The sequence below is a fragment of the Apiospora marii genome (genome assembly GCF_038362585.1).
Source record: "Apiospora marii strain CBS 49790 chromosome Unknown utg000001l_segment0_segment0, whole genome shotgun sequence".
NCBI classification, from domain to species: Eukaryota; Fungi; Ascomycota; class Sordariomycetes; order Amphisphaeriales; family Apiosporaceae; genus Apiospora; species Apiospora marii.
In genome coordinates this window covers 863,788-883,430 of record NW_027117372.1, presented here as the reverse complement: position 1 = coordinate 883,430, position 19,643 = coordinate 863,788, and the positions used below count along the sequence as shown (strand labels likewise).

Genomic DNA, 19,643 nt, shown 5'->3' with positions numbered 1-19,643 from the left:
CCCGCCTCTCCCCTTTTCGTCCCTTGTCTAGGAGTCGACACAAAGTTGAAGTGTCCAGCTTGACAGCGCAGATCCCGGGCGGGTAAGCTAAGACGGATCTCAGATATTGGACTCGACCGTGCGGAGCATTCGCGATTTCTTCACACCAGCAAGCTCGGAGCTAAAAGCAGATGCGGCTTATGCTTCGGAGTCTGGCCTCCAGGGGAACGGGGACCATGGTGAACCTCCGATAGAATGCGAAGCGGCTCACGCGCACGACTACTACCGGGATCACTAGAACAGAGCTGGTGTTGTTATCTCAAAGGCAAGTCTAGACTTGCTCTATCGGTCGACGAGGCGCCTGGCTCTGCATACGGGCTTGACTATTGCCACCTCATTTGTCACTTACTGGAGGGTCAAGTATACCCTGTGCACCATTGGAGCCAATATTCCTCTATCTGACGAGTACGAAAGCTTGCACATCGTTGTTTACTTGGCAATCCCATGGCCAAATTCAGTCCGTGTATGGCCGGTTGCTATTCGCAACTATGGCCGTTGTGTTATTGAGAAGAACAAGAAGATGCGAAGAAGAAAGCTAAATTCTGTCCTTCCTACTGGCGAACAGCACGTCCTCATGGGGAAACGCTTGCACTGGCTCAACGAGGTTCAGCGCCACGACCCCAACATGCGGAATCCCATACCAGTCCTCATGCACATTTGAATCAGCCATAATCACATCTTCATGTTTTGCAGCTCCCCTGGCTCGTTTCGAAATGCTCCCGTTGGCAATTGCCATCCAAGGGACGGAGAGGATCTGAAGAAGATTCTTGGCCCCTCATCTCTACAACTTGGCAAAGCTCACGATGTCTGTGCGAGCCAAAAAAGACTCCTGTGGCACTTGAGATGCGCCGGACTCTTCGGAGAAACAGCACACAGGCCGTCGCGGGGGTTGCGGTGTTCCAGGGCCTCCGCTTGAACTCCCCGACCAAGATAGGATAAACATCCCAGACGAGATGGAAACGCTCGTCCCTCACCCCATTCTAGGTTTCTTAACCCCCCAGGAAAACATTCTCAAAATAGTTGTGCTTACGAGAGATTTACTGTCCGGTATCTGCCCAGGGCTTCCTGTCTGAAGTCTGAAGCTTGTTGCCATCCTATCTTCTCTGGGGCGGATACAGTCTGCGTTCTCGAAGCTCGGGGGGTAACGGGAGTCGCCTCATGTACGGCCCTACACGGTAATGTTTGGAACCCCCTTGACAAGTATGTTCCTGAAGGTAACAGAGTTGAACTTACCCTCGAGGGGTGGTATGGGGCCGTCTGGTCCGTTTACCAAGGTAGGTAACAGAAGGCGCTTGAAGACCAGTGGAAAGGGGCCCTTCTTGTAACCAGTCTCGAACCTTGTGCACCGTTTCAAGATGTAACCCATTTGATAATCGGTCGGCCAGGAGGATGCTATTCCCATACTGGGCCGTAAGTTGAGTCAAGTAATGTTGATCGATGTCCACTTGTTGCTGGTGCAGTACACTGCCAAATGAAACACGCACTTGGTGAGTGACGAGACTCGCTACAGCAAACAGGGTATTGACATCAAGCGTTTCGAGTTGTTGAGAAAGGCTAGCCTGGCCTTCTAATTGTGCCACTTGGGTCCAAGGAAGGCAGGTGGACCTGAGGTCGCTAGATGCAAGCTTTGTTGAAGGTAGAGCTGCGCTGCGCTGCCATGTTGGCACTCTACTGGCTTTATCGTGGATGTGACCAGAGCTGTGCTTCATGTTTCGAATATTCCAGTAGTCTATTCTCGATTGTATCAGGGGCTTGTACGGGATTATAATCGAATATCCCTCGCCTTATTCCCATCAAATGTTATAGTGTGGAGGCAAGGCAATACACACTTCGTCATGGTGTGCTGGTATCTTCAGTCGATAAGACACCACGATGACTTCTCTTTGTGCGAAAACGGTAGCTTCCACACTGGACAGAGAAGGGGGTCGAGGGTCGCTGGCGATGTAGGCGGCTGCTGAGGCTGATAAACCAACTAACTGGGACAGGCGGTGTCTTTCTACAAGAGCTACGAGGAAAGCACAGCAAGATTTCCTGGAGTATCAAAGTCGAGAATGTTGCTGGTAAAAAAACCCTGGCGCAGTCAAGCTATGCTGTATCAAAGATCACGTCGCGACACCGATCGGACACTCGCGAACCACCCATTATACAGGGCTTTGGTACATGCTCTCCATGTCTTCATTTGCTGACTTCTTCATAGATATCCTCGGACTGCCCATGTGATCTTCAACATTTGGACATCCTCATATGGTAGACAGAAACATACATTAACCAAACCGCTGGCGGACTTGGGCTAGATCTGAACATCATGTTCTGGAATCTCGCCATATTGAGGTAGAGTTTTCTCTCTTTATCGACATTTCTCTCTACAGATGCCTAGCCATCAATAAGTCTGGAATATGGCTCAGTACATCTCGTGGAAACGGAGACAGTAAGGAGTGAATCTGGAGCCTCACAGCACAGCGAAGAACGCCTGACAGGCAGGGCGCTTCTTCCATCCCCCAAGTCCACAGGACAAGCTCTGTAGCATTCCGGGAGAGCCGGTGGGCCCCCACCAAATTCCTGGACTGCATGCTGTTGATGTGCCTTCCCGACTCCATTCCCGTTGCTTGTTCCTGCAGACGGGCTTCGCTAGCAAGGATCTTCGGTGCCAGCGGCGACCCCAAGTCCGCCGCCCGCCGTATTCAGCGAAATTGACGAGCACCTGGTCAGCAGCAGCTCGACCGACATCAATACGTTCACCCGGGAGCCCGGGGTAGAAATTCTCCGGACAGGCAGGGCGCAGCGGCCGAGGTGCTCGCCAGAAGACCTCCGAACGTTGGCTATAAGGTGTTTATGAGCCAATCCACCATGTCACGAACAGGGACAGTCTTTCGAGCGAGAAGGAGCAACATGAGCAGCGGTGTGCTCTATAGTTGAAACCCCGCGGTGAAAGGGCAGGGTGCCTTTGATGTGATAATATATATGTCCTACTTAGCCCCTGAATCGCATGCCAGAAGGATAGTACGCAAGCAGTCGAAATTCCTCACCCTAACGCTCTGCCCGTCGGCTAGAACAAGATTACAGACAACGTAAAATCCCCTCGGAAAACGTCTTGTGCCAAGTGGTGTCGCCGCTGGTACGGATGGCTATGTGCTCATGAGTTGTCTATCTCACGGTTGCAGGTGCAGTAAGTTGAATGTCAAGCTCACAGACGAAGTCGTATGCTTGGATATGCGAGGTTGCATTTAGACCCAGACAAAGTGCAATCGATGGCATATAAAGTAGAAAAGTGTATAGTATCCAAGTCAAAGGTCCAAGTTAGGGTGTCATGGGACTTCCTACGTTACCAAGTCAGATACTGCGCAGGTAGATAGACCCCTCTGGGGGATACCATTTGGTTCTGACAAGACATATACCAATGTCCTAATTGATTCATCAGTTGGCCGTCGGCTTTTGGCTCAGCTGCACATTCAACTACACCGAATTATCGTGGTGGTTGCAAGCTAACTAATACATCGTCACGTTTTACATGAGTCTACAGTCGCCGGCAGCTCCTGAAGGCCTCATATCGAGCTCCAAGGACTGCTATTCCGGCCAGTACACTATATAGCATCGGCCACGCATGCGCTTTCTTCGCCTGAGATATGCTGAGCACATCTACCTATCATATGCCGATATGTACATATATATCCAGCTTGCCAGGCCGTATACCACATACGCGATAACGCAGAGTGAGAAGCCCGCATAAAGATGCCGACAACAGCACAACTTATCCTATGCACTGCTGTGGTTCATAACCTGAAGATCCCTAGGTGCTACTAATAGCGCATGTGTAATCCCCCTGCTGTCGGATGACAAATCGCCATATCAACTCCCCAACCATCAAAAGAGACATATTTATCATACCCAGTGCCACGGTCACTACAGAACAGTGCATCGACACGTGCTACCTACCACGATGAGTGGACAAGACTCTGAAACAACCATCTAGTCCCTCGGGTTCCTCTTTCGAGTCAACCCGACAATGGAGACGGTTGATGTTTGTCCAAACGGCCCTGCAACCTACTGGAGCCCCCTCCTTCAGGGCCGAACGAAATATGGAGGCTGGCTGGGCACACATATCCATGGGACCAAGATCTCTCTCTCTCGCCCTTCCTTGCTTCTCTCAAGGCCTGTCGTCGGCGAAAAGCGACATGAGAGGGGGGAATCTGTAAGGTAGGGCCCTGCGCTCGCTCCCGGACGCCCTGGCATCGGGATTTTAAGAGTCACGAGGCAGGCTCGTGGTTAGGTAGTAGTAAGGCAGCAGGAGTTTTTTAAACGGGACGTACGCTGCCATGTTTCACCCTCCCCTCCTTGCTTGCATGTACATGGATGGCCCAACCCACGGGTAGTAGTACAACGCGCGAAGGTATAGGGTACTTACGTCCACAACCTGTCTATCTCCCTCTCTTTTCCCCTCTTCTTCTGCTTCTTCTTCTTCTTCTTCAACGTATGCAGGGCAGGCCACTCAACTCTCGCCTAGTGAGACCGATGAAGGGCCCTCCCATGCCGCCCGTCTGTCAAAGTCGGTGGAGGCCGCAGCGGGGAGGGCGGGATGCACATGCACAGGCATGGGGACGCAGAAGAGTGGGAGCCGGCAGAGGGAGAAGAAGAAGGAAGAAACACGCGAGAGTGGTCCCCGACCCTTTCGCTACCTCCCTGTCTCGCACCGCGGACGGGGCCAATCAGCATGCTTCTATCTATAACGTCGAAGACCAAGACTGTCTTTTCTTTCTTCTTCTGCCTCTCAGGCCGTGCCGCGTACCGCCGTCAGCCCCTGCAGTTGACAGCTGAGTTTTGCATGCAGGGAATTGTAGCACGCAGTAGTGTAGCGGGATTTACTTCCTTTGTTTGCCTCGGGCGGTTTCACTGTACTCTCCCTGTCTCATCCTAGACAGGCGGGAGGCCTGCATGCACGTATGTGAGTGTGAGTGGTGGTGACAAGTTTGTATAAGCCAGGGTTTGTTGGGTCAATCGGGGCCCGACAAAAATGCGGCGGCTGCAGCAAGTCGTTGAAGAGCCAGTACAGGGCTGGTGGCAGGGCTGGTTGGCTGCAGGGGACGGACCGTACCCGAGGCGGTAAAGAAGACGACGAAGAAGAAGAAGAGGTGGAGGATTGATGCCGATGAAAAAATCGGCGTACTTGATAGCATTGGGCGAGGGGTGAGAGCGGCGCACACCGCACCTGCATCATGATCAGCTGAGGTCAGATCAGAGCATGGATGCGACGAGGGATCGGTTGGCGATGAGAGCAAGATGCGCGATTGCACCGCCTGCCCGGCGTCGCAACTCCCACGGTTCGCCAGGCTCGGCTTGGGGGGGCTTGGGAGCACGAGGTCAGAGTCACAGAGAGAGGAGTCAGACTGACTGACCTCTCAACTCTCCATCCGCCTGTCCGGCACGACCTCGTCGCTCGTTGGTGACCTAATTCGCTCACCGCAGTTTCCCATGTCTGAGGAAGCGCGCTGCATGGAAATGGCTCTGTCCAATCAAGTCCGCTTTTCGCGTCAAAATCGGCTGGGCAGTCGTCGGCAGGGCTGGTGGCTGGCCTCTGCTCTTCCCCATCCTTGTCGAGTTACTTATTGGATGTAACGGGGTGAGCGACATCTGCAGCGGTCAAAAAAGCAAAGGAAAAAATAGATCCTTGCTCGCTCGCCTGTTCTGGTTTTGGGCCCCTAACACGCCGTATGTATTGGCATGTAATTGAGCAGCGGTCAAATCACCATGTCATTTTCTTGAAACAAGACAAGGAAGCTGCCTCGTCACCTATGCGTATTCTCGTACGACGACGTCCACGTGAGTCGTCGGCAGCAAGAAAAAAAGGAAGCAAAAGCAAAGGGAGGTGAATTGGGAGACTCTGTTTTGGCTTCGCGCGCAAAGGAAAAGGATGATGACGTCGTCTGCCTATCTTCCCTTCTGACAGCCGTCCCCGTCCCCTTCACCATCCCCCGCCCCCACCGCGGGAGTGTACGGTACATAGCTTCTTTAGCTTTTAGTGGTGCCCCCGGGCGCCTCCCCGGCGTATCAGAGGGGCTGCTGAACCTGCCAACCCCTGGCAAGATGGGGGTTACATCCCAAGATGTCGGGTCTTCTCACTGCTTGCTTCTAACCCCTGCCCGCCCCCCCTTCCATCTGGCAACTGGTGCACCCGACTCCGCACCATGGGGGGCCATGTGATCCTGTTTGGTTGCCCGTTATGGCTACCCGAGGAGTACAGGCCTGATTTTCAATTACACTGGAGCCCCTGGAATACCCGTAAGGGGCAGATTGGGGGATATTTCCCCTCAAAAAGGGGAGAATGTATCGGAAATATGTAAAAAGCGCATGCCTGTCGCTACCCTTTCATCAGAGACTTGGGCCTTGGCAGGGACAGATGCATGGCGGCTACCGGCGGGATCTACGGCTACGGCACTCCTCAACCAGGATTCAAGGTTAAAAAGAAACCGTTCTTCTCTGCCAAGTCGTGCAGGTGTGACGTTACGTTACATGACACCAGGTGAAAATGCAAACGGTGCCTCGAGGTACACTGTGCGACGGAGTGTCAAGCCAAGTGATTTCTTTCATCATGTTGAAGTATGTTTCCATTTCAGTATTTTACTTGTACAAGGTTCGTAGCGCGAGCCACTGGTATCTCTGTATCTTGGAAACATTTCGAGGTCATCAAGAAGGGGGATGTATGCGCTGTGCAAGCGATCCCATATTCGTAAAATTCGTAATGACTCTTCTAGTCAAGCAGTATCAGGGGTCTTGCCTAGACCTTCTCCAACTCTTACAAAGTGAAGCAGTGAAGAAGAAAAATAAAAAACCTTCGGCCCTGTCTTCGTGGAGATGCTCAGCATCCCCTAACCTTCGCCGTTCCATGCAACCAGATGCCTCAAGTCACCCTCGTCCTCCAATGGGATCGATTGTGCAGACCTTCAATGCTAGCGCCCCCTGATATTGCCGCCGCCGTTGAGACCATGCGCCTGAGTATCGGTTCTCTTGGAATACATGACGCATGAAACTTTTTTTTGTGTGGTTCCCCGTGTCTATCGTCCCAGCCCTTGCCAAAACACCTGAAATGCGATTCCTTGCCAGCTATGCGTGCCCATTCTCAGTCGCACCTGGCCAATTCAGCCTCGGGCCAAATCCTTCTGAGAAATACCCCTCAAAACGCCGTTGTGAAACCCGAAAAAAAAAAAGAAAAGAGGGGGAAAAACAGGTAAATGCACTATGTCCGCTGATGTCCCTGATGCGCCGTTCTCATGTGTGATCGAAAAGGGTATTCTTGCCGTAGATCAAAATCGAAGCTGGGGGAATCATTGCAAAAATGGCCAGAGTTAACAAAGGCCGAACCATCTTCCGTCGCGCGTGAGATGTTGATACATGCTGAGTGTCCTAACCAAACGCAGGCAGAATTTCTGTTATACAGTTCGAACCAGTGAGCTGTCCGAATAGCCGCTGTCGAAACTAGACTTCTCCACCGTCTTCTCGGCCGCCAACTTCGGGTTGCTGTTGTAGGATCGGTTGAAGACCTTGTTGCCGAGCGTCTTGAATTTGCCGACCGGCTCGCTCTCGTCACCGGGGTTGACGTAAACGTTGGTGACAGGGCCGCGCTCGATGCGGCAGAACAGGGTGGAAAACAGGTAGCGATCCCCATTCGGATCAAGTAAAGGCAGGGTCCGATATCCCTCCTTCAAGTTGCTAAGTTTGGCCGTGTATGTCGCCATTGGGGTCACGCGCTCGTTGCGTTTCTCGCCGTCGGGTGACATTTTCACGCTGAATTTTACAAAGACCAGCTCCGGGTACTTTGTGGTTAATTTGAAGTGGCACTTGTAGTCAAAGACGGGGTTGAAGCCGTTCTCTCGGACCACTTTCGTCGTGTACTTCAAAGGGGTATCGGTGGGAGTAGGTATGCCCACACTGCTGTCATGCTTGTCTCGTTTGTCGTTGGCATGGAACACCTCGACTTCGACATACGGATCGACAGTACGGTTGGCTGGCAAGTTGCCAGGGCGCATGAGTTGCTGGGCCGAGATGACGTCGATAGTAAAGGAGACGTTCTTTCGCTCCAACTTGCCAATGGCTTCATCCGGAAGTCCTTCCCGCAGCATGCGAATCTCTCGCATCGAGTGCGGCTTGAGGACGTAGCCCGACTGATCTGTGCCGCCTTCGAACATGGCCTGGTTGAGTTGCATACCATGGTCAAATGTTTGCCAGTTGAGTGCCGCCATTTGGACGCCCTTCCTCCAATACATCAGAGGATTGAAATTGTGGGAAGTGAGACGGTTGAACTGGGGGTACACTCGCATCATGAAGCGCATGTTGTGCCGATACAGAGCATCCTTGTACTCCTTCGTCTTCGTGTGCTTGCTGAACGTCCCTTCCATAAAGGACAAGATGTGAAAGGGCATCTTGCAGTCGAGTGCAGCAAATCCGTCGAACTTGACGCCCATGCAGTAGACACCTAAATCGCCGAGAGCCGGGACGATCTTGCTAGTCTTCTTCTTGTTGGGTGCGCCTTCACTGCCGCTGTCGTTGTCGCTCGTGTTGCTGCTCACAGTTTCTTGGACCTCGCCTTCGGTGATCGTGTTGTATCGCTTGCCAACTCTCAGCCGAGACGACTCTCTGGGGCTGAGTAGCGGGCTGTTCGCGAGGTACATGGCCGGAACCGCTCCATTATCCGCCGCCACCGGCTTGGTGTACGGCGATGTAAGGCTGTTTGTGAGACTGTTACCACGCCGACGTCCGGTGGAGGATGGCGTTCTTCCTTTTCGCGACTCATCGACGCTTGGCGCTGCTGCCTTTACCTTGATCAAGACCCTGTGCTTCAGCTCAGAGGGCGACGGCAATTTGTCCGAAGATGCATCCAGTGCGGTCGTGACCAAACGGGTGCCGAAAATCTCCTTCATAATGTCGGCCATGAGCACTTGCTGAGCGTTGTTGCAATGTACTTCAAGAGACACCAAGAGAGGGAATGGGCTGGCAACGAAGGCGTACTTGTTGACAATGTTGATGACTTCGCGGAAGGAAATGGCATTCGTCATGGCGTATCCATGCTGGACCTGGGGCTGTCCATCAGAGCCATCCCAGCAGTCGATTTCGATGCTTCGACAACCTTTGACAAGAGCCGTGATGTATCCTTCGACACTGGACAGATCGGCTACCTGGCGGCCCAACAGGTACGTGTTGTGGGAGCTGGATATGAAGTACTCATGTAGTGGCCGGTCGAGGGAGTATTCAGTAGGCTCGCGGGTGAGATGAAGGTTGTAAGTGGAAGTGAGATAGGCGGCAAAGGCCTGCTCCGTCATGCGAGGCAATGGGGTCTCGCCGTCTCCCAGATCGCTAGCTGTGGGCTTGGGCCGGCGTGCGAAGCGCATGAACTTGTCTTCCCAGCCACGGGGGTCGGCGTCAACATCCTCGCCCTGAGTCTCACGCAGGAATGATGCAAATTCAGGCCAGGTAATACCGGTTTCGACGTCCGTAGTGGCCGCTCCTCGGTAAACGGAGCGGATGTCGTCCCGGCGCTTCATCTCCCGGACAAAGAGTTGGAACTCACCGTAGTTCAGACGGCCCGTCTTGGTGGCGTCCGCCAAGGTAAACTTGCTCTGTAGTTGCTCGGGCGAGATATGAATATGCAGATTGCGACACACGCGTTCGACGCCGGGAAGATCGATCTCTTCGTCGTCAAAGGCATGCGGTCGTCCCTCGAACTGTTTCGTCATCTCGCTGGTCCAGTAGGCACGAATGGCTTTCTCGTTGAAAGACATGAGGGACGTCATGAGGTCTTGGCGGTGCTTCGAGATGGCGTCCAGGGCATTCACCCAGTTGTCAAAGGTCTCCTCATCCTCGGCAATCAGGTGCATAACCTTACTCTTGGACTTGTCGGCAACGGCATAGAGGATCGAGAAGAAACGGCCTTCCTCCGACTCGGGTACTTCGTAGTCAAGTCGATATTGCCGAATGTCCGAGCCCACTCGAATCTCTTTAATGTCGTCGATGTAAATGGATTTGGCCGGGCGGCTCTTGTCCCAGGTAATCTTGGCGGCTTCCGAGTCCAAAACAAGGAATATCTTCTTGTATTTCCTCTTCTTGGAGACCTTGAAGATGGAGGTCCCCTTGATCAGAGCCAGCGGGATGACGGGTCCGGCGTGTGCGCCAACCGGGGACAAGGATCCAGTGTTGGAGCCTGGGTTGCTCGTCGATGATACTTCTCGTAGCGATCCGTTCATCAGACCTAAAGCGTTGAACTCGTCTCTCTCGTCCGTGAAAGCGTCATCCGAGTCGCTGTAGAAGACCGTCTCCGGCGGAGCGGTATTGTTGCTGTCACTTCTGCGGCGCAGGATAGCAGGGCCAATAGTACCATCTCGGCCCGCGGGAGTGACTGAAGATTGCCGGCGAGTGGGTGCGAGTTTCTTGGCTCGGCTTGAGAGTCTCCGCATGAGACCTCCTTTGCTGTCCCTTTCCCGGCTTTGCAAGGCTTCAGCCAGGGAATTGGCACTAGGGGCCACACTGGGATTCATCGAGTTGACGCTTGGCTTGCGTGACAGCTGATGGTCGCGTATTATCAAGGGGTCGCCCAGCATCAAGGGGGTAGGCGGGAACTGGTCAACGTCGCGGCCAAGGAAAGGAAAGGGCTCCGGCGAGGCCTGGACGGAGCCGCTCGCCATCAACGCGGCGTACTCTGGCGTCATGAGCGGCGAGTCCCGGGGTAGGCTCGAGGCCATAGAAGAGGCGCTCATGGTCGAGGAAGGTATCGAACTAAGTTTTGGGTTCGCCAGGGCGGCTGTCTGCACCTGGCTGGGGCGCCGCCGCCGCTGTAATGAACCTGTGGAAGAGCCCTGGATAGCCATGGGAGGAGTGGTAGAGTTGACATTGGGGTCGGGGCTCGACCGTGGATGTGAGGTTGGAAGGGTAGGCATGGTATGGTTGTATATGTGCGGGATACAGCCCGGCACAAGGAAGCGCGATGTTCTACGCGAATGTTTGGTATGGAAGAGCAGCGCAGGACAGACTGGGCTAGGCGAACAGGCGTGGCATCTATGAAGAGGATCGTCCAGTTGGTTTCGTGGGCCTCATGATTCTGCGAGTTTGTGAAAGAGGAAAGAAAATCAAAAGCTCAGTGGCCCATGGGCAAGCAGGCGGTAGAAGAGCAGCAAGGGTTTATAAGAATGCAGGTGAATCTTAGCATACACGGACGGGGCCGTGACGGCCGGAGCTGGGACGAGGACAGGCTGATCCGGGACCAAGATGCCTTATATACAACCTTCGAGGCAGCAAGTCGATACCCCACGATATCTATTGGGGTCCGGAGCTTAAGTGGAGGGTAGGCCTACAAACCACCAAAGTCGGAGCAGCAGCAGGCCTCGAAGTACTGGGCGAGTACAGGTACGGCTTTTCGAGGTGAGTACGTCGAGGTACAAGCAACCACACAGATTGGCCGTACAGCATATGCGTGCTGCGCGGGCTGGGGCCGTGAAGGTGGCCTGCAACAGCAGAAGGGTGTGCAAGTGGCTGGCTCTGCTGGGCGAGAGAGTGAGAGATGAAGGTGGTGTTGGTCCTGCTGCAGGATGCAGGTCGCTTTTTTGGGCGGGAACCACGAGAAACTAGGGTAGGTGTGTAGTCAGATATGCAGATAACCCACACTGGCGATCGATATTGTTGTTTCCTATGCCGCGAGGGGGTTATCCCAGAAACGTCCTGTTTGGTTCTTTTCTTCGTATCCTGTTGAGCTACCGGGAGATTGCAACTTATTTTTTTTTCTTCCTTTTTTGACGGAGCGCGGCGGAGAGAGCTGGGACCAGGAGCGCCGCCTGACAGCGATTTCGTATGTTGCAGATGACGGCGAAGTTCACACTAGTTCCGCGAGCACAGTCGGCAATTGTTTCTGTCCAGGTTCCCCCAAGAGCGCCGATGCGATGCAATGCGCGCGACAGGCGAAGAGGAATATATGAAGTTGGTTGTTCGAGGCTGGCGCGCGTTGGGAAATATGCGCGGGCAGGACTGGGCAGTGTAGTACAGCGTTGGGTATATGCGATGCAGAGGCAATTGGTGCGAGGAAGAATCGAGATGTGTCGATACTGGCGATTTGTAGTCGTTGGACGCCAGGCGGCTTTTGAGTGCTTCTCTGGCAAAGGCAGGACTTGAAGTTCACTTATGGTGGTGCAGTAGACGGGGTCGGGAGATTATTAGTGACGGAACAGAGAAGGGATGAGAAGGCATGGCCGGACAGGGAACCGGGGTGCACGATCGACAGGTACGTACTGAAGACTCTAAACAAGTCGTTCAGTGAGCTAAGCAGCTAGCCTGGGAAGCCAGGGTTGAAGAGAGAAAAAAAGGGAAATAAAAAAAAGGAGGGGGTGGAGAGAGAGATTGCTGTGTGTGGATGCAGCAAGAACAGAGGGCGGACAGGATTTGGGTATGGACAAATGAGCACCTGGTGAGCAGTGCAATACCGAACAACAAAAAGGAAACTTTGCAAGTATCGGCTGTGGAGAGAGGCGCATTGTACTGTAGTAGGTACAGTAAGTCCTGCCCGTAGCGTGTACATGCAACAAAGGTACAGGGAGGAGAGGAGAGAGAAGAAGAAGAAAAGGGGGAGTACGGCACAGGCCTTCAAGTGAGTTGGGCCTTTGGGGGAGAGAGGAGAGCGAAGCAGGAGCAGATCGATGACTCTTTGCGGGCACCAACTCAGTTCCTCAGTTGAGTGGTTGAATGGCATGGCACATGGGGCGTATCCGAATAAGAACCAGCAGAGACACACACCCAGCACCAGCCAGTACGTACACTTGACTTGGCTATGGTCGCCCATGCGTTGCAGGGAGCACCCCAGAGTCGAGCTGGTTCATGAATGTATCGCTACGACGTGTGCTGTACTCTGTTCCCTCGTCAATCCTCCTCCTCTGCCTGCGCCCGCCCGGCCACTCTCTCAGCATGCATGCCGGTCAGATCCAGGGGTAGGAGGACAGCTGTGTACCTACATTACCTCTTCCGGTGCCCTGGCCATGACCACACTGTGCATACCTATCTTCATACATTCCTTCAACCCTCCGGCGCCCTGCCAAAGCATGTACCTACATCTCATCAAGCACGCACAGAGTTTCGATGTTTGGAAGAGACGATGCTAATCCGCTACTGCCGAGAGTAGAGTTCACATTCCATCCCACAATCATGCCCAACCAATTGGATAATCCTCGGGAAGGTTCGTTCGAAAGCTAGGTTGTTAGCACCAGCTTGTATGCAATGTAGGCATTGGGCGGAGAATTCATGAGAGATTGACCAAAGGTGGCATGTACATTGGCAGGTAAACAGTTCTTGTCGATCTTCCCTACCGTAGCCTGTACGTATGAGGTAGGCATGCATACAGGTACATGTGACGGGCACATGAACGTACCCTATGGAGCAAGGCAGCTAGCTGTCTGGCCATTGGAACCCGCCGGGCGAGCATTTGAGCTGCACGAGAGACAATGACAGGTATGCTAGAAGGAGTTGGGAGGAACCACCGCGACCGTTGTGCTAGGCTAGCAGGTGCGCTAGGTACATCCTCCCTGGCACTGCGCACTACTACTACACCACTACAGCTGCTGGCGGTATGCATGCGTATTTTGGCGGCTCGACTCGCTCAGAAGAAAAAAATAAAAGTACAAACTCTGAATAACGTGCTGATGACTAGAGGGTGGAACCGTCGCTGCCGGCTCCAGGAACACGCCTCCTAGAGATGCAAATAAGTACACAGGGCGAAACTCTGGGCAAAGGATGCTGGGATTGCTGCTCTGCATCGTGGAAAGCCAGCCAGTCCTCCCAATAAGTACATGGCTAAGCTGATATAGGTGGTTCTAAATGTGTATGTTAGGTACCTGCGGGCTGCCCAGACTCCACTGACATCCAACAATGACTTCACCCTATATTGGGTGACAGTGCAATTACCTATAAGAAGTACTTGTCCAACCGATGAATTGACGTGTTCGTCATTGGCGCCCTTGTCGTAGCGTCTTCACAGCCAGCTCGCCAAATTCCAGAGCGCCTATGACAGAATGGCCAGGGCAAGGACAGGAACAGGGCCAGGAGTAAGAAACATGAACAAGAATGAGAACCAGACGAGCGGACGAGCGCGTGAACATGCACTGTAACAAGTATCCCGAGGTAATAATGCGGCCGTAGTTCGCTTTCTCGCTGGTCTTGAGAGAGAAAAATTGAGAATTGAGGGCCCGACCGAGGCAAGGAACGAGGCGGACTATCGAGCTCAATGCACCTACGTAATTTATACATTTACTAGCCCACGCCAGGAGAGAGGATAAACACAACAGCAAAAGACCATACAGAGTCATGCATAAATGCTCGATTAACTTTGATGTTATGCACGCCATTTGCATGCCCGAGATTCCGCGTATTGTGCTACGTAAATCAAATAGATACGGGCGTGGTTCTGGTCTTATGCATACCTAATTTGATCTATACGAGCCCGTATCAGATCGCTCAACTCTGACAATTGCATTTTTTTTCTCTCTGGCCTCTTAAACCTGGGTCCGAGAGACCGGGGGAGATGAGAGAGATTGCAAGATTAAAAGTGTATCCAACCTAACCCAGATGCATGTGGCAGGTGGGTCTCTAAGGCACCTAACCCTACCGCGGTACCCAGTACTGAGATAGATTGGATCAAGCAAAATCACAAACGTTGGAATTTTGGCCAAAAACTTGCCCAAAGGAGTAGTACACGGTTGCTATCTGCCAGCGCATTACGACTGAAAGCCTTGTTATTGTTTCTGATCGACAACCCGTTGAGAAACGCACAGTTGACTCATCTGGAAGCAGATGAAGAAGAACACAAAGTCGTCCCATCGCAAAATGAATTACCTCTCCCGCCGAAAGAAGAAAAACCCCTGGGCTTCATCCCAAACCCGATATGTAGAGCTTGAGGCGCAAGTTCTTTTCGTGAAACCACAGTGAGAAAGGCGAGCGCATTGCCATTCCCACCCGCGGAACAGGATACAGTAACAGCCCTCAGAGAGCACGATATGATGTAGCAAGTACCCTACGTATTCCCTCACCAATGGCAGCTGGAACCGTACGGTCGCTTCGAGAAGAAGTGGACAATGGGACCTTACCTCTTGTAACCTAAGCTAATTGCGAAACAATATGGGGAGTGGGCTCCTCTGACGATCATCCGGCCGTCGGAGAGGCTCCATCTCCAGTCAATAAGGGCAGGAATGGTGCCACTGTTTTGTTAGGTCGCCAACCTTATTACTGGCACTCTATCAGGGACACAGGGACACAGCAGGTAAATTTGATACTTTGCTAAAAAATCCATCGCGCCTGGCCGAGCTCGTCGCCCGTTCTTCCGCAGGCAGGGCAGACCATACCGGGGAACCGCACCACGCCATGCCATCGCAGATGGTGAAATCGGGAATGGGCGCCGTCTTACTACAAGAGTACAGGTGCTGCACTAGGGGAGCAGCTGACAGTGAGCCGGTGGTGACGGCATCGTCCGAGAACCCGCGTCGGTCAGTGCTCGCCCTTCCATTCCGGTTGCGTCTATATTCGCCGGACTCTTAGGTAGGTAGGATTCATCAATTTGCTCTTTGCGACCCTGAGGGCTCTGTCACAGGCCACACTCACTTGTGGTGGACACCGGGATGTGTTGAGGGTCATGTCATGTCCTGATAGTTAATAGCGGTTGAAACTGCATTGTACATGAACCACCTAATGAAGACAAGTATGAAAAGTATGATGATCAAGGCCAGCAGCCATGTCTGTGGCCGTAGATCTGGAACGAACTTGCTGTCTCTGCAAGAGTCATTTGCGCGAACCGAAGCTTCTACCAACAGTGCATGAACCCAATCAAGGCCAGCCATCATTTCCCCGGGGGCGCGTCTTATTAGTGACCAAGACACTACAATTCTCGAGGTCTTCAGTGATTCCGTTTGCACGGTAAGAGCCTTTTCTCTCCACCCGTCAAAGCGATCTGCCTTGATTCCCAATTCCCCACGCCTATCCTTATTTGCCGCCTGTTTCGTAACGACTCAGAATAACGCACGCCCTAGACCCGACGTCTTTGTGATGTCCCCGGAATCGAATGTCTATCTGTCTTGGAACTTGGTTGCAAACTTGCAATTGCCTGATCACAAAGGTACCTACAATTACACATGATACCCAGGCCTGCAGGTAGCGCAAGTGCACGCCTTTTTCGGTAGGTAGGTAGGTAGACACACTACACAGCCGTCATATCCTCTGTGGCCTATCCGAACAGTCGTTTTTTAACTCCGCATCATCGAATGGGTAAAGAGGTACGGCAGCAGGGATTACGTCTATAATTGCAGGTGCCAGAACGAGCGATGATTGGCCAAGAGGACTTGCATTAGGAAATAGCTAGAGGGAGGCGCGGACTTCACCGCCCAGCTTCACGTCAATACAGTCGTCGCTACAGCTAGTGCTGACCAGGTGGTAATTTTTAGAAAAACCAGCCTTCTCACTCGGTTCCTTGTCATGACATACCAAGACGGTAAGCCGGCGTTTCGGCATCAACCTCAGTAACAGCGGTCTACTCGGAGAGACTTACAGAATAGATCGTCCGAAAAGACTGGCAACAACGAATAGTATAACCCGTATGTCGGCACCGAAAATCCAATAAGCCTTGTACAGTCAGCACATGAGAAACTGGCAGTGTTGGGGCTTGTTTGAAAAGGTATCTAAACGTCTCTGCTTTTGGCTGAACAAATCAAATACCTCGTGCTCCAGTCTGCGCTTTTGGGCTGGGTCACATCAGGTGCCAGCCGGTGATATGATACCATGCTTATATTGAATTGATTTGATGCCTTCCCTGCCTGTTTCGTCGGCGGCCAACGCAATAGGCAGGAAGAGAAACCCACAGCCGCCGTGTGCGCGATATCACTAGGCGATTGGCCTATACTCTTGGGTATTCGCTTCCCCAGGCAAGGCAGGGGTGAGTGTCACGAGGACAATTTCTCGCGTACCCAGAATGGCTACATGCCAGGGCAACATTGCACTTTGTCAGGGGTTTCGGCCAATCAGCTACTGCCGCCCAGCAGACATACTGTGACATAGTGTGGGCTTTTGCGAGGCGGCCAGTGGCCCATGCCTACTTATTATTGATATTGTCGCAATGTCGGTTGACTGTCACGGATGGAGTCTTACCTTCTGCACGCCCTCGGAATTTCCTCTTGCAAGCTTACCGAGGTGATTCCCACCGACTGTGGTATGCAGCTCTCTCTCTCACACTTTCGCTCGACTGCCTACCAATAGGAGCTGTTTCCGTCTTGCATCCAAATGTACCAGCCGGCTCTCCATCACTTTGGGCAACGCCGGATGTCGCACCAATTAACAGCACAAAGCCAAAGGTGCGCATGGCATTCCTCATACGCATAATGCTGTTGGACCGCCATCAAGAGAGGAGGAGGAGGGGAAGAAGGTAACGGTGGTATCAAGCTGCTGCTGGATAGCGATCGGGCAGCTCTCCGAGCCGACACATCATACAAGTATCACGAACTTGACTTCTATAGACTCACAGTACCGAGTATTACCAAGACAAATACTAGAAACCACATAATATCAGTGGGCCTAGCAATCGGCCAGGGCATGCTTGCTTTGTGTGCCAGGCACAGCAGCGAGCTCATTCGCAGGACAGGTCTGGAGGGCCCCGCATCCCCCATCCCCCCAATCCTCCCCATACACATTTCCCCAGGAAGTACGGATAGTCTCGTCATTCTGCATACCTAAAGTACACTTGCCACGACCAGAACCACAACACTATTCTGATCTACATAGCCACGGCCATTTGACCCCAAACTGTTCATAACAGTTTGCTGGTCTATGTATAAGTGCAAGCGATATCTCGTCGGATCATATATCGACCATGAGAATTCCGGAGGTCAGCAGCCTACGCTCGAAATTGAATTTGAAACCGGTGAGGCTCAAGTTGACTCTTGAGAGGCCCGACTCAGATGACTTGCATACGAACTTGCCCGAACCTAGTATCGCCTCGTTGGCTTTCTTGGCATCCCGAGAGGCATGTTCTTCTCGAGTTTTTGCCCTACTCTCCCTACCTGACGGTACGAACACACAAGCATGCATCATGCGCGCGGAAGTCCAATTTACTTGTCAGAAATAACCGGGCGAGGTAGGCAGCCAACCAGCGCCCTACTTTGCTTTCTTCATTAATTTTGTTTTCTTCTTCTTCAGTCCAGCATGCGCGCCATGCGTACCTGGTAGGTAGGTTTTGCATGCACGCCGTCCGTCCCAGAAGTGGTGGTACCGACAGATGGCGCGATGGCCTGCATAGGTACCGATTGATACAAAGCTCCGAAGCGAAAAATATCCGCTGCGGGATGGCATCGCCCGGCTGTTCCGCGTTGGACTTGCAGCCGCATGCTGCAATCGGGCAGCTGGGATATGCGTATCATTGCCTGGCCTGACCACCTCCTCCGTGAATGGCCCGTCGACGAGCGGCCGGCTTCTACTATTGAGCTGAGAAGCGTGAGAACAGCAATTGATTGACGTCCCCCTCTGCCCCTCGCATGGGGATCCCACTTATTAGTATGCGGCAGGCACCCACAACCGCAGCCAGCAGCCCAGCGGCGGCCGACCAGCACAGCGACGGCGACTGCAAGCCACAACACAAGGTTTGGGGGTTGGCAGGTTGGGGGCCATTCCGGTGGTTGGTTCGCAATGTCGCCAGGTCGCATCGCGCGCAACCCCGGTCCGTCGATCAGCGTGAAGCTTCGTGATCTCGACGCTGGATGTGGCCTAGTCGGGCCAGTTGTCAAAGGGCTGATCTATGTACCAAGGGGGGGGTTGGCAGACTGCTGGTGGTTCTCTACAAATTACCCTCCAGGTCCTGCTTAAGCGAGCATGATCACCCCTCCTTTGTAGGCTCCGATCGTGAACAAGCCGCTGCCACCACCCGTTTGGTACGATTGTGTCCTACCATGGTCTGCAGATTATCCACGGCGCTTCATTTATTATGGTTGAGTACCTATGTAGGTAGGCTCTCTCGGGCGCAAGGCGCGGCTGTGAGGTTATTGCCCCTCCTTCCTTTTTCCCTGCTGCTTCACATGAAAACCGGTGCCAATCAAAATTTAAGGCTGCTTGTTGTCTGGCAGGCAATTGGGCCATTGGCATCATATCACCTCAAGTCTCGGCAGCTGCTCAATCATGATAGATGTGCATTGGGCTACAGTACATGCAACAACAGCAACTTACATCAAATGATACTATGTACTACTTCACGCAAACCGATATCTGCATGCGCCTACATACCAGGTGCAGCTGAATATGCACATACAGATATATCAGGCTCAGCCTCCTATGGATCAATTGATTGATGACTGTGATAAAGATTCGTAATGGCGACGCAACACCATGTAGACGTCATGCGTGAGCTGCGTCTAGGCTGTACCTGGTTGGCTGTTCCCAAGCCATAAGCCTTTTGGGAAAATAGAGCGCGGGCCAATCAGGAGGTGCATATGGTGTCTCTAACGTTACTAAAAGGTACATAAAAGCCGGCGAAGATTTACATGTTCATGAGGGGCAGAGAGGACAGAGGGGTAGGGGTTCTGGCGATCCGAACATACCGATTTCCCATGACACCTTTT

General features: G+C 52.8%; 1 protein-coding gene across 1 annotated transcript; it reads right to left on the bottom strand.

The window, feature by feature from the left end:
- Positions 1 to 7,460: 7,460 nt before the first annotated feature.
- PG985_000292 (1-phosphatidylinositol 4 5-bisphosphate phosphodiesterase 1) lies at positions 7,461 to 10,958 on the bottom strand (the record flags this gene model as incomplete). Its single annotated transcript, XM_066820061.1, has 1 exon — positions 7,461 to 10,958. One exon carries the CDS (start codon positions 10,956 to 10,958, stop codon positions 7,461 to 7,463), a length of 3,498 nt encoding a protein of 1,165 aa, XP_066690940.1.
- Positions 10,959 to 19,643: the final 8,685 nt, after the last annotated feature.